We start from the raw sequence: 15,231 nt of genomic DNA on the forward strand, positions 1-15,231 counted from the left end.
ATGGGCATTTTTTTGTTTGCCTGTTTACCTTGCTTTGCATGATATCCTGATTATGTGTTTACTACCTTTTTTTTTAATGTAGGTACTTGAAGAATCCAAAGGTTTAGTTCGTAGTATTATGAAGATGGACTTAGAACAAGCAAATGATAAGGAGTGTGAAGTTTTAAAGAAAATTTGGGGTTCCGCTCAAGGAATGGACTCAATGTTAAAATATTTGCAGAGAAAAATTGATGAATTTTGAAGAAATGTGCATTGACACTGGAATTGTATTTACTTGGACATCTGGGTTTCATGGATGCCCTAACTGAATTTAAAAATCTAAAATAAAACTTGCCCACTGCTTAGAAAGCATTGGATTAAAACTTGGAAGGACATGGTTTTATTGTCAAGGATTTTTTAAAGAAGTACTGTATGTTAAGCATTGAACAAATTTCCTTTCTCCATATATAGATATAAATATAAATATATATATATATTATATTTCTTTATATACACAAACTAAAAAATATATAATGGAGTGCACTACCAAACTTTTGTCTTCTACTTTGTTATAATTGGCTAGTACTGTATTGGAAAGAAAATGGCAGATAAAATGAGGAGTTACATTATTTTGTATGTTGATGGGAAAGTCCTGAAGCAATGAGATATTTTTTCACTAGAGTACAGAATTAAAACGGGTATTGGCCAGCCCTTACTTTCACTGCCCAATAAGTCAGTTAAGAAGAGGCGTTGCCTTGAATTCTGAAGAAGGTTAAAAATACCTCAAGTAATGATGCATTCTAAAATGAATTATTTTTAAAAAGAGAACCCTGTGATGAAATAGTATATATTTTCTCCCCTCAAAAATGAGTGTGCTCAGGATTTATGCTATAAAAACACTCAGTCCTCCATGTTATGGGGAACATGCCCATTTCTTACCCAGATAGCATGAAGAAGCCAATTTCTTGTCAGAAAAGAAGAAGAAGCAGCTTCATTTTGCAGTATTAGTGAATCACTGAATATATACTATGGGTATCTTTAAATTATAGCTTAGTTTTAGTGGGTTTTATTCAGAATAGGTTTTTTCCTGAATTATTTTAACTACATAATGCTTCTGTTGCTGGGTGAGAAAACTACGCTATATGCAGGTTTTTTTTTGGTTCTGTTTGCTGGTTTAATTAATGAATTACACCAAAAATGTATTTTATGTTCATTTTTTAAATTTTTTTTTTTTAGTTTAACTTAGACTATATTTTATTTAATAAGTTAAAATTCTTTTGGCACACTATTAAAAACAAAAACTCTTCCTAAAAACTACCTTATGATAGATGTTTAATGTCTTTTGTCAGTGCTTTTTAATTTTAATTATACACTATGACCCTGATCCAGAGATCTTTCCACGCTGCAGCAGGCTGCATGCATTCTGCAGTGCAGGAGGATTTCTTCCATCAAACAGATGATTAGTGCTGTCAACTTGATTGCCTGTTGAAATGCCTACTTGGAATCAGTTCCCCTCCCACCGCCCCCCACTCAAATTAGAGGTGTCACCCATCTGTTTGGCAGTGCATGCATGATACTGAAGTACACACATGCACACACGCAGGTGTTGGATACAGACCTTTTTTCTCCACACAGTGCCCTTTTGTGCACATGGACGTGCATCCAGAAAGGTAATATGTCCATAGAAGCCTGCTTTCTATGTACAGATTGCCATTGCTGGATCAGTATTACACGTAATAAAGAGTATGGTGTACAAGAGTGCTCTGTGTAAATACGCCTATTTTGCATTCCTTTCAGGAGTGTGTTTGATTATTCCTGATTGCAGATATCTATTAGTACTTGGGTATCTGCTTGCAATCTTACTGAATGTATGAAGAATGAAAAAAAAATCAAACCTTATTTTTGTACAGTTTGGAACTTTGTATTTGGAGCCTGACCACCTCATTCTAGTGGAGAGTTGTACAGTGTGTAAATCTGCTTTTACCTTGGATTGGTACAGTATTTTTGCATCTGTGGGACCTACTTTTTTTGTTCTAGTAGTTTGGACTATATATAAACTGTACAATCTGTAAAGTTTTTATAGAATAAATATTCAGCTGTGAACTGGTTAAAATAAAACTAATATTTCTTAACACCTCTTCAAAGTGTTGCTATGTATTGATAATTTTTCTCTCCCCTACCCGCCAGCAAGGAAATACCAAATTATAGTTTTTCAAGTTTGTTTCAATCATAATTTAATAATTCTTTAAACACTAATCACTTTCCTGATTTTCACTTTCACTTTCTCATTTGCAGACACAGCAAAGTAAAGAAGGCATACCAAAGGTTAGCAGATTAACACTTGAATCTGTTATACTTCTTAGATGTTTATGTACATATAACAGGATTAGCTCTTTCCTTTGGTGTCCAGTGGAAAGTTCAATCTCTACTAGAAATTGCACTTGCATTTCCTCTTGGACTTCGGGGGCAGAGGGGGGACCACATTATGCTTTTTTGCTTCCAAATTATGAATGTCGTCTTAAAGTTACAAGAAAATTACTGTACATTTTCTGTATTTTAGAGCCTAGTTCAGTTTTTGGTTTTCCTCACAACAGGCGCATAGGAAACTGGCAGTGGCATGGGTGCAACCCACTGGTGGCGGCCCCTAGGCACACTAGCCATGCCCCTATGTATGATGTCAGTGCTGGGTTTTCATTCTGGCTGGGAACACATCTCTCTGCCTTTCCAGGCGGGGAAAGGCACTCTCAGTCAGGCTGGAAACCCAGCACTGGCAGAAATGCTTTGCGAACAGGCCACGCGGGCCCGTTTCCACGCCCTCTGTGGCCGGGTATCAGAATGGAAATGCTAGCCACTAGTTTTCTTTTTTTAAGTTCAATAATTAGTCTCTCTCTCTCTCTCTCTCTCTCTCTCTGGGCTGGTTCCCACCACCTATCCTGCTTTTGTTTTCTTTTGCTTATGGTGTAATCCTTTCTCTCACCCTCTCTGTGTTCATTATGTAGGCAGTAGACCAAAGGAAGGAACTAAGCAGCTCCCTCCTCAGCTGCTTCATGCAGAGTTCTCATTCAGGATTGGCAGAAGGATTTTGCTCCTGCATGCCTTTTGGCTTTGTGTGCCCCCATCATCTGAAGAAAGATAGGTGGTGGTACAACACAGCTTTCTCTGTGGTGGGCCTGAAGCTGTAGTACTCCCTCCCTACCGAAGTTTTCCTCACTCCTTTCTGCTTTGCCTTTTAAATATTTATTATTCATTTATTACATTTGTACACTGCCCTAGCCATCCAAAGGCTCTGTTCACAACAGGCCAAAATATCAGGCCAAGGTGGCCCTCTTCTAAGATGCTTTTGTTTTGTTTTGTTTTGTTTTTTGTGGGGGGTTTATCTTGGGTTAACTCTGCTCTGTGATAATTGAGATATATTAAATTAAACAGCATTGGCTCTCTCCAAGAATTCCAGAAGTCACAACCATCCCAGGACTTCTCAAGCTACAGTTTGGAAATGCCCATGTTAGACAATAAGTAACATTTGTTGGGCACAAACTGCCACCTGCATCAGATTATATCAAGCAAATGGATCCCAAGCAAAATAGACCAAATAGGGTTTTTTCTCCCAAGTGTTTTCACATTCACTGTTGTAGAAAGCAATAAAGCAAAGCAGTGTGTGACATCACACTGTATTATAGCATTTTTGCATATTCAGAGATACTTTAAGTTCCTGATCAGTAGTTTTATTGCTTCTTGCTATGAATAGCTTCATAGAACTCTATAGCTGTGGCCTCTATATTACATCACCAGGCATGAGTGCCAGCTATGAATCACTGATTACCCAACAGTGCTCTGAGCCAAGAAGCCACCCTATTCTCCAGAATCTTAATTGTACCAAGGAATCCAAATTGTGGAACCATTAAGACATTAAAATAATCTTATGGAATATCCACTGTTACAAGGCATATTTGTTAGTCTGGGAGCACCTCAACCTCCAGTATTTGCAAAGACTTCTGCTTAGACATGGAAATTATGCAGTGCTCAAAAAGAAGAAAAAGTTACATTAAAGATGGATGTAAATATACAGTAAATAAAAGGAAAGAAAAAACTGATAGGCTGCAGAAATGTGTGGATCTGTTCTTGTTTAAAAGAATTGAAAGTTGCCATAGGTACCATCCCAAAATATAACTCAAATAAAATTTTCAGTACCTTGAAAGGTCAGGTATGTATGGAAAATAAAAACATGTAACATGGTGACTCACTAGCTGGGGGTTGGAGTAGGAGATCTACAAGCTTAGGAACAGATGCATGACTGGCCCTGCTGTGTCCCCGAGTGCCTGGACTAAAGTCAGAGCTATATGTGAAACCAGGGCTGCTGGGTGGGGAAGATCACCACCACTGGCAGCAGACTCACTGTGCAGGGGAATCATCCTGGTGTGGAAACAGTTCTGCCTTTGATTACCCTTCACTAGATTAGGATCCATGTCTCCAATTGGCTATTTTTGCATTCCTGAAGTATTTCATCCATTTGTGTAATAGAATTCAAATTTCCACTGTACAATTTTGTTTCTATTTACACATTAAAATGCTATACATACATTCCTTTCATGACTGAAATAAAACTTTATGTTCTTAATTGGCCAAGCCAAGCGAGGCCTTTGTGCTCTGTGTGTGTGTGTTTGTAATATACCACCTTGATCGAACACAGACACAGGAATGAAATTTAGTACATTCGTGTAGGCAGCATTTTCGGTTCCGGGTTTTGAATATCCCCCACCATTTCCAAAAGAGGAAAGAAAATGCAATATTTCCCTTGAGGGCTGAGACACTGGAATTACAGGTGGTGCATGCATTCCAACAAAAAGAAGTGCTTAAAAAACAAACACCAGTTTGATCCTTCTATCCATTTTCAAAGTGGGGAGGGATGCAAAATAAATTGTAATGCAACATCTGAAGAACTCAAATGATTCACTTTACTATTTTTCTGGCTAACATCCAGACTAATGTTGTGCTCTCACTACTGTGGGGAGAATATTTGCCAATCTCCTCTTCCCTCTGAAGCCCACTGTGCCTCCTGAAAACATGTCCCTGAAGGTTGCATGATTCTCAGGGACATATTTTTGACAGGCACAGTGGACCTCAGAGGAAAGGAGAGGTTGGTGAATATTACCACTCCTCCATAGCACCAGCACAGTGTTAGTCTGGATGTTAATTGCCTTACTAAAAAAAACAACCCTGAAGCAATGTGTACATAAAATAGAGGATACAAACTGAGGGCTTCATTATTCTGATATGGATTTTTTTCTTCTTCTGAAAATTCTAAACTTGATTTATATAGGTTGTTGCCCTTTCATCGAGGTAATCAATTTATTTTGGTCTTTGACCAGCATAAGATAAAACATAACAACAGCAGATTTAATAGCAGTCTATGCCTGTCAATAACTGTAAAGTTAAAGCTAAATTCTTATTGTCTAACTAAAATATATAAGGTGTTATACTGTTAATTAAAATACGATAAAATAAATGTGTAGAGATCAGGAAATTATAGACTGTGAACATGAAACTAAAATCTATGAGAAGTAAAATAGTTAAGATTGGGGTTAAAATTTGATTAAAATATGATAAAATGAAAACTATAACTGAGTAGTAGGGCATGAGTTGTGTCAGGCCTGGTTAATTCTTGCTAGTGGTCAGATCCCGGCGAATTTTGTACATTGCTGCACAGAACTTGGCAAAATTATGTGTTATGAAAGGGGTGCAGAGAGAGTAGTAGGGAGACGTAGAATTGGCTTGTGCAGCCTGGCAACCTTATAAGTATTGGGAGAATGAGGGTATTGTGGATGTCTCTGTAGAACAGGGGGTGTAGGAGGATGTGCTCAGTAGTTCCAACTTGCCTATCGTCACAGGGACACGGGTTCCAGAAAGGGGATCTTCTTGTATTTTCTAATACAGCCCAAGGAAGGGTGCTGCAGTGAGCTATGGTGAAAGCTCTTCTGTGGTTAGGGGCAGGGCCATAACAACCATTGCAGGGGGGTTCCAAAAACCCAGACCGCCACACCCCAGGGGCTCTGCCTGGCATCCCAGCCATGCCCCTGCATCTGACATCAGACACACAGGGGGCATGTCTGAAAATGGGGCCGCACACCCCATTTGCAAGTAAAGTATGGCTAGCGCCTTGGTTGCAGCGCAGCCGGGGGCACCTTTCCCTACTTGTAAAGGCAGGGAGATGTGTTCCGGGCTAGGCTGGGAACCCAGTGCTGGCTGAAGCTTTTCATAAATAGAACCACATGTTTTTAACCCTATCTTTCACCCCAGTTAGGGGCCTCTAGCTGTATTAAAGATGCAGCAGGTGCCATTATGTACTTTAGGCTTTCAGTTATAGGTTTGAGGTCCTGCCTAGGTCAGTTTGGAGCTCTGCGTCCATTCAGCACTGTTTAAGAAATGTCCTTGCCTGCTCATAGCCCAAGGAAAATAGGGTGGGGGGGGAGAGCCCAAGTGATGTGAGTTTTGCCAGCAAGGTTCACTTCCAGGTGGATTGGTAACCATCCTCTAGCATTAAGGGGACTAAGCCTATTGGGAAGGATAGTCTGAGCCAAAAAATTAGTATGGACAACCATACGCTGGCCCCCACTTTCACCAGGCCTACCTCCAGTCCTAAACCAGCATTGGAGATACAGTGGGGAACCTGGAATACTGCTCTTAGGAATTCAATTTCAGACTGGACAAGCTCCAGAGAGGCAATGTTGGGGAAGGGGCCCAGTTGGGCTCCATAGAGAAGTTGTGCCAGCAACTTTGTTTCAAATAGTTTGAGGGCTGCAGGTATGTAGTGGCCACCTTTTGACTGGAAGAATTTTAAGATGGCAGCACGCCTCTGGGCGTTTGGGGCAGCATAGTTGTTGTGGGCCTTCCTGGTGCTGGATTCATGAAAAACCAGCCCCAGGTATTTGAAGCATGAAACCTGCTCAGTTGTGTTCCCATTTATGTGCCAGGAGTATGTCTGGTCTCCTGGCAAAGGTCATAATTTTTGGTTTTATGGTAGTTTATTTCCAGATGATCCACTTTACAGTAGCAAGTGAGGGTCCTCAGTGCTCTTCTAAGTCCTATAGGGGTCCTAGAGATAATTGCCACATCATCTGCATAAAGCAGAATGGAGAAGTGTTTCTCTGCCAGCTTGGGGGGACAAAAGTCCAGTTTGTTTAAGTGGCCCACCATGGTGTTTATGTAAAAGTTGAATAGAGTAGGACTCAGCAGACAGATGGAAGTTAGCAGACACTGGTCGATTGAAGAGGCTTCCAGTTCTAACCACAATTTAACTTGCGAGATGGAGTCAAAAGCAGACTTGAGGTCTATGAAGGTAGCATACAGAGAGACTGTGTTGTGAGTGGAGTATTTCTCAATTAGATGCTGGTCAATGATGGCTCATCCTTCCCTGAATCTGGCCTGCTCCTGCTAGGAGCTTTTCTTGCTCCAACAAATCTCCTTGTTTCCAGTACAGGTTTCTGGCATAGAGCTTGCAGTGCTGAGCAGGCTGATGGGTCTATATTTAGTTGGGTCATCCCTCCTACCTTTTTTGAAGATGGAAACAATAACTGCTAACCTCAGTCCCTAGGGGTTAGACCTTGCTTATCAATAAATGCAAACAGCAAGGCCAGAATGGGAACCCACCATGCTGAGTTATTTTGGATTAGCTCGAGGGGGATTTAGTCATCACCAGGAGCCTTTCTAGGGGTTGTGTGTGACAACTGCAGCTCTTGAGGTGTTACAGGTGGTGTAGGCACCCCTTTGGAGTTATCTCAATGTTGTCTTCCTGGGATTCTTCAGCATCAGAAGGGAGCATGAATAGAGATGTTGTAAGAAGTGGCTTTGCAAGCTCAAAGGTGCCCTACTCAGGTTGGCAGGGATTGAAGGAGGAGCCTCAGTGATTTCAGTTTCGCTATCACCAACCTCTGAGTCAGATTTAGAGTCTGAATTAAAGTCAGATAAATGAACTGACAGTTTCCTCCTTGGTCTGTGTGGGGCTGCCGTCTTAGTGTTTGGGTTGGTAGGTCACAATTTATTTATTCATTCATTAATTCATTTATTCATTCAATTTATACACCACTTTTCATTAAAATAATCTCAAAGCGGTTTACAATATAATTAAAACACTTCATAATTAAAATACAAAAGTACAGATGATCTCAAAGCAGTTTACAATATAATTAAAACAATACATAATTAAAATATAAAAATACAGATAATATAAATATAAAAATAATATCTCTATTTAAAGATTTAATAACCCATTAAAACAATAATACATAAAAGACAAATCAACAGTAGTAAAAGCAATACTTTCATTTAAAAGCTTGGGTGAAGAGCCACGTATTTATTTCCCCTCCTAAAAACTGTCAAGGAAACTGAGGAGTGGATGCCAGCCGGGAGAGCATTCCAAAGTCTGGGGGCAATGACTGAGATGGCCTTGTCTCATATGCTTGACAACCAAGCCTCTCTCACCGTTGGCACATGGAGCAGACCCCCCTCCGATGATCTTGTCAAGTGGGCAGAAACCCTTGGGAGCAAGCAGTCCTTCAGATATCCAGTGCTCAAACTGTTAAGGGCTTTAAAGATCAAAACTAGCACCTTGAATTGTAAAGTAAAGGTAAAATTGTGCTGCCGAGTCGATGTTGACTCCTGGCAACCAAAGTGCCCTGTGGTTTTCTTTGATAGAATACAGGAGGAGTTTACCATTGTCTCCTCCCATGCAGTGTGAGATGATGCTTTTCAGCACCTTCCTATATAGCTGCTGCCTGATATAGGTGTTTCCCATATTTTGGGAAAGATACCAGCGGGGATTCGAACCAGCAACCTCTTGCTTGCTAGGCAAGTCATTTCCCTGCCGTGCCATTAGGTGGCTTAATTGTACCCGGAAACAAATTAGTAGCCTGTGCAGCTCTTTCAGAATGGGTGTCCCACCGGGCAGCTCCAGATATAATCCCAGCTACTGCATTTAGCACTAGCTGCAGTTTCCAAATATTCTTCAAGGGCAGCCCCATATAGAGTGTGTTACAGTAATCCAGCTGCAATATGACTAGGGCATGGGTAACTGGTCAGGTCTGCCTTCTCAAGAAAGGGGTGCAGCTGGCACACTAGCTGAAGAAGTGCAAAAGCATCTCTAGCCACTAGTGGTGTGCACGGAACTGGTGCCTGGCAGTTCGAAGGTTGGGGGGGTATCTTTAAGGACAGAGGAACATGTGTGTGCTGTGCACGCATGCACACCAGGCACTTCTGGCTACTTCTGGTCTGAGGAGGCACCAGGACGGCAAGGAGGTAAGCTGTCGCCCCACCGGACCATTTTAAAAGACAGTGCCAGTGGGGAAAATGTGGTGGGAGGGGTAAGAGCACCCTCCCCCATCCTTAAAGATATCCCTTCCACCTTCAAACTGGACATTTGAACCGGTTTGGAGGCCCATAAAAGGGCCTCCGAACCAGTTCATGCACATCCCTACTGGCCACTGCCTCCACCTGAGCTTCCAAAAACAGAGCTGGGTCCAGCAGTACTCCCAAGCTGCGCACTTGCTTTTTCAAAGGGGAGTGCAACTCCATCCAGAACTGGTCGGATCCCTTCATCCCGATTGGTTCTCCTACTGACAAATAGCACCTCTGTCTTGTCTGGATTCAATCTCAGTTTACTAGCCCACATCCAGCCCATCACAGCCTCCAAGCCCCAATTCAGGTCATCCATGGACTCCCTAGGATCAGGTGATAAGAAGAGATAGAGCTGAGAGTCATCTGCATATTGCTGACAATGCAGTCTAAACCGCCAGATTACCTCTCCCCGCAGTTTCATGTTGATGTTGAACAGCATGGGGGACAAGACCAAATTCTGAAGGACCACAAGCCAATGGCCAGGGAGTCAAGCAGTAGTCCCCCAGCACCACCTTCAGGACCCTCCCCCCTAAGAAAGGACCAAAGCTGCGCAAAAGCAGTGCCTCCAATCTCCATGCTTGAGAGGTGGCCCAAAAGGATACCATGGTCGATGGTACTGAATGCTGCTGAGAGGTCCAGCAGAACTAGCAGGGATGCACTCCCCCTGGCAAGCTCCCAACTGACAACCACAATCCCCAGTTGTATCTGAATGTTTCAATTGTACCATTGAGACCTTCGGGTATGGCCGATAAGTGTCCACACCATTATCACTGTCTGTGAGTTCAGAGTCTGATCAGGATAAAAGTGTTGTCAGTGGCTGCATTTGGGCTTGAACAGCCATGAGTAGTTTTTTCACTTCTGCAAGCCCTATGTCTATGGATTTATGACTTTCCCTCTTTCCAGGCCATACAGGGTTAATCTGCTGAGTCTGGTTGAGTGCAGCAGAGACATTTGCAGGTTGTTTACTGAAGTCTAAGCTCATTTCCTTGGAGACATTATCATCAAGGTCATTTGCAGAAGGCACCATTTTAGTTCTAAATTTCCTTGCAAATAATGTTATTGTGCAGTCCATGAACACTCTGATGATTCTTACGTTGTAGTTATAAAAGAGATGCCCTGCCCCTCCCCCATCCGAATGAGTTGAAGTGGAAGGGTGAAGTGATTCAAGGTAAGCAAAATCCTCTTAGTCTCTGGACAACTGGGTAGACATTAGATTAAGTCCAGGTCTATATATCGTGGTTGGCAATCTAAAAGCAGATTCAGGGAATTTTTTATGGCCTTGTGAAATGACCATCTCCCTACATGGGTGTAATTCATTGGAATTTGAAGCAACACCTGAGAAGTTTGAAGTACGTGTGTTAGATGTATTAGATGAGTGTATTAGATGAGTGGGTTGCTTTTGGCAGCCCTGTGTGTGACTTGTCTGGAGTTTTGGCAGAAGTCTCATCTGGAGCTGAGGAGGGAGCTACCTGGACGTTGGCAGATGCTACTTTCTGGGTTTTAATTGGGCTTTGCTCCCCATGGTTATCTCATGTTATAAACAAATCAAAAGCATGCCTGAGCTTATCTACATTCACTGTTGTGTTTAGATGCTCCAAAATTTGAATGACAGTTTGTTCAATTAGAAGGCAGGCATTGCAGGGGTGGCGAGGGGGATATAGATATATAGATCTCCTATATCTCTTTTAAAAGACATCTTTTTTCATAGAGATCACTTCCTTTTCATAAATATCAGCTCCTGTAACCTAGAGGACACCATGGGAAACAAAGATGCATGGGGACAGCCTCTCCCTACACCAGATATATAGATATAGATCTCCTATATCTCTGCTCCAGGGAGTTTCCTGTGCCGGAGTTCTTAGATATCAAAATAGATGCTTTGTAGCAGATTCCTTGGGAGGTGAGGGAGGGTTCTCTATGTTCAGGGCCATAAATCTGTTCTTGGTAGGGAGAGTAAATGTTCTCATGGCTCCGTTGGTGGGAAGGAGTCGATCCTCATCTACTTCCCCGCCTTGGCTGGGCTGTTCCTCTCAATGCATCTGTAGTGTTGCCTACAAGACTCTGATCCCATTTTAGTTGCACTTCACATTTAATGCAACAGCTAAACCCATCTGAGGATGTGCTGCACCACCATCTGCCTCAAAGTCATCCATGCTATTCAGTTTACTGGGGACCAGATGAGCACCACAATGCCCAATTGTATCTGAATGAGCACCCACATCTGCTATGTAGGCAGCGGTCCCTTGCTGAATTGGGGCAATAGTGTGTACTCTAGTGCTAGTTTAGCACATTGACTCATGCTGTGTGTTTCTGCAGCAGCTCTTTAGGGTTTATAGTCCTGTTTCCCTTTCAACAAAAATTGTCATGCTACAATACTGATTTCCCATCATCACACTGCACTAGAAAATCTGGATGGCCTTTCTAGTGACCTAAGAGTTAAAAATAAAAGAATATGCATTCATAATCTTTGGCTTTTCTGCCTTCGAAAGTTATTGCAGCCAACTTGATCCTTTCAAAATGCAATCCACTCTCCACACCCCCAAATGTTAATTCATCCCAGAACTACAGATGCAGATGAGTGGGCTTCAGCCAGCTCCAGCTCACATCAATGCCAGTATATTGGTGGTGCTCCAATCTTGCTTTCAGAAGCTACTCTTTAGTCTCATTTAATATTCCCCCTTTTCACTTCTGTTGGCTCCTTTTCCTGCTTGGCTCCTTGTAATATGCTGAAACTGGGCTTCATCATCTGAAAATATTGTCTTACGTTACTGACAGTTGCTAGAAAATGATCTACGGAGGGAAAAACTGCACCAGAAAGAGTGCTGGATTTTGCCACTAAGGGAGACATAAAAGGGGGGGGGGGGCAGATATAAGCCTTTGGACGGGGTGCATTACGAACCATTCCAGAAAAGCTAATTACAACAGCAGGTGCCAGATTCAGTGCACTGTTGGCATTGTATTCAGAGGACATAATTATAAATACAGCACAGCATATCAGACCATGACAAGGCTTTCAAAAGTGTGATGTTACGTATCTAATCCATAATTCACATCCCTCAAAATGTGTTTCGATCCGCATGCCTGAAGCACGCGACATGTCTTCAAATTAAGACGATTTAAATAGCCTCTCACAGGTATAATGTAAGTTTTATAAGGTTGCTTTTTTGACCATTTAAAAAACATAAATCAATTAAACTTGTTATTTAGCTCAGCTTCAGTGTTTACATACCAGGTCATTTAAATCTCCATATTTTAATTTGGTATCTGAGAGGCAGAAGAGCCAAACTACATGAGAAGTCACTGCTTTGGTTTTCTCATTTAATGTGGGAAAGTATACCAAAAATATTGCTACATGTTTTCAAGATGAGAGATGAACATCCCTTGAATAGAACCAAGCAGCTTCAATGTGTATACAATGATCCTTTGTGTGTAGACGGTTTTGTGGCTTTAGCTCTACCTCCCTTGTGGTGTCTTATTTAAACTGTGAAACGGTTTACATTCCGTCTTTTGAAGTTGGGGGTGTGACCCCTCACTTTGCTGGCATCTTTCTTGGCTCTCAGCATCTAATTTTTGTTATGGATGTGTATGTGTGTGAGTGGGTTTCTCAAGAGAGACAGCAAACAGCTGTGAAGTTTAAAATGGAGCAAATTCCAATCTTGTGCAGCTCCACTGCCTTCAGTGGAGTGCTGCCAGAAATGTGTTCAGCTCCACCTGTCCATGCCGTCTTCCTTCTTGAATATTTGTAGTGTGGCTTGTTTTATATCATCATGTAGAAAAGGCCAATTTTGGTGCATCCATCATTCTCAGATTAATTTAAATGTGACACTGGTCATGCACGGGGGGGTGGGGGGAGAAGTATAAGTGTTCAGGTCCACACAGGCAGCATCACATCTAAACCAAATGATTGGTGCCTACATGTGCAGCGTTAGCGTGCCAGAGATCTTTGGCCTCTGTCATGCTGGCATGCCAACACAGCACAGTATGTAAGGCACAATGACCTAGCTTAGACATGATGTCAACTACAGTGGCTCACTGTATAGGTTATTTATTTATTTATTTGCATGCATGCCTGGTGTCAGAAAACTAAGCCTCAGATAGACACACAGGTCTGCCCTCACGCATAAACTATCATTTTGTAGAGTTTGCTAAAGGCTGCAGAACTATGCAAAATTCTTTGCTTTTCTGTGTGCTTGAACAATGGCAATTTCATGACTTCTGATCTTCTAGGCACAGAAGTGGAGCCCCATGCACAAGAGTTTTGCACAGAGTATCCATGGCAAAGGGAGAGGTGACCCTTAAGAATGCATTCTTTGTATACAGAAGCACCCGTCCTTACATCCGGATTAGATTACAGTGGAGGCAATGTGTACCAATTTTCACCAGGATTATTCCTTAATGAGAGAAACAATGTAGTAGTGATCTTCTCCTAGGGATTATGAACAATCTCAGATATGGGATCATGGACGAGGTGCTGTTTTTTCAATAAATATTTAAGATAGGTGCCAACTTACTGGAGCTGATATTTTATTATTTATGTATTTATTCGATTTTCATACCGCCCTTCTGAAATGGCTCAGGGCAGTTTACAATTAAAACAGAAACCATTAAAATCAATAACAATTAAAACAGAAATAAAAATTGAACACCAATTAATGATTAAAACATCTTAAAAAACAATTAAACTATCAGAACAATTAAAACCGTGAAAACCAGGTTAGCATTAAAACTAATTAAAAACGCTGAAAGGCCAGGCCAAACAGATGGGTTTTAAGGGCTCTCTTGAAGGTCAGTAAGCAATTAAGATTGCGAATTTCTGCTGGGAGTACATTCCACAGCCCAGGAACAGCTACAAAGAAGGCCCGCCTCTGAGTCGCCACCAAATGAACCAGTGGTAACTGGAGATGGACCTCCTCAGATGACCTTAACGTGCAGTGGGGATCATGTTGAAGAAGGCGCTCTCTAAGATATCTCAGACCCAAGCCGTTCAGGGCTTTAAAGGTAATAACCAGCACTTTATATTTTGCCCAGAAACATATCGGCAGCCAGTGTAACTGTTTCAAAACAGGAAAAATATGGTCTCTCTGGGTTGCCCCAGAGACCAATCTGGCTGCTGCATTCTGAACTAACTGAAGTTTCTGGACTATGTACAAAGGCAGCCCCACATAGAGCGCATTGCAGTAGTTGAGCCGGGAGGTTACCAGCTGATGCACCACTGTTTTGAGGTCATCCTCTCTGAGGAATAGGCGCAGCTGTCGAATCAGCTGAAGCTGATAGAAAGCACTCCTGGTCATGGCTTCCACCTGAGATACCAGGGTGAGGCCTGGGTCCAGGAGTACTCCAAGCTTCACCCCTGCTCCTTTTGGGGGAGTGTAACCCCATCCAGCACAGGAATACCTAACTCATCCCTCAGTTTCTGAGCCCCCACAATGAGCACCTCCGTCTTGCTTGGATTCAGCTTCAATTTGTTCTCCCTCATCCAGCCCATTACTGCCTGTAGGCAGGCATTTAGAGAATGAGTGCCATTTCCTGAAGATGAAAAGGAGAAGTAGATTTGGGTGTCATCAGCATACTGATAACATCCAGCACCAAACCTCCTGATGACCTCACCCAGCAGTTTCATACAGATGTTAAAAAGAATTGGTGACAGAATGGAGCCCTGCGAGACTCCATATAACAGCTCCTGTTTTGAGGAGCAATTGTCAACAAGCTCCACCATCTGGAATCTACCTGAGAGATAGGAACAGAACCACTGCAAGGCTGTGCCCCCTATCCCCAACTCCCCCAGGCGATCCAGAAGGATACCATGGTCAATGGTATCGAACACCACCAAGAGATCCAGAAGAACCAGCAGAGTCACACTCCCTC

At 42.2% G+C, this 15,231-nt stretch overlaps 1 protein-coding gene across 3 annotated transcripts in view; it reads left to right on the forward strand.

The window, feature by feature from the left end:
- Positions 1–4,555, forward strand: part of CDYL (chromodomain Y like) — a 198,840-nt gene extending 194,285 nt beyond the window's left edge. For 2 of the 3 annotated variants that reach the window (XM_053247723.1, XM_053247725.1), the window contains one exon: positions 83–2,117. In XM_053247723.1, coding sequence (XP_053103698.1) covers positions 83–241 — 159 coding nt within the window. In that variant the 3' untranslated portion in view covers positions 242–2,117. Of the gene's footprint in view, positions 1–82; positions 2,118–2,274; positions 2,305–3,405 lie in introns of those variants that run through there. The other variant, XM_053247724.1, reaches the window with a different exon arrangement.
- The last annotated feature ends 10,676 nt before the right edge of the window (positions 4,556–15,231 follow it).

Source organism: Hemicordylus capensis, chromosome 4, assembly GCF_027244095.1.
Source record: "Hemicordylus capensis ecotype Gifberg chromosome 4, rHemCap1.1.pri, whole genome shotgun sequence".
Classification (NCBI taxonomy): domain Eukaryota; kingdom Metazoa; phylum Chordata; class Lepidosauria; order Squamata; family Cordylidae; genus Hemicordylus; species Hemicordylus capensis.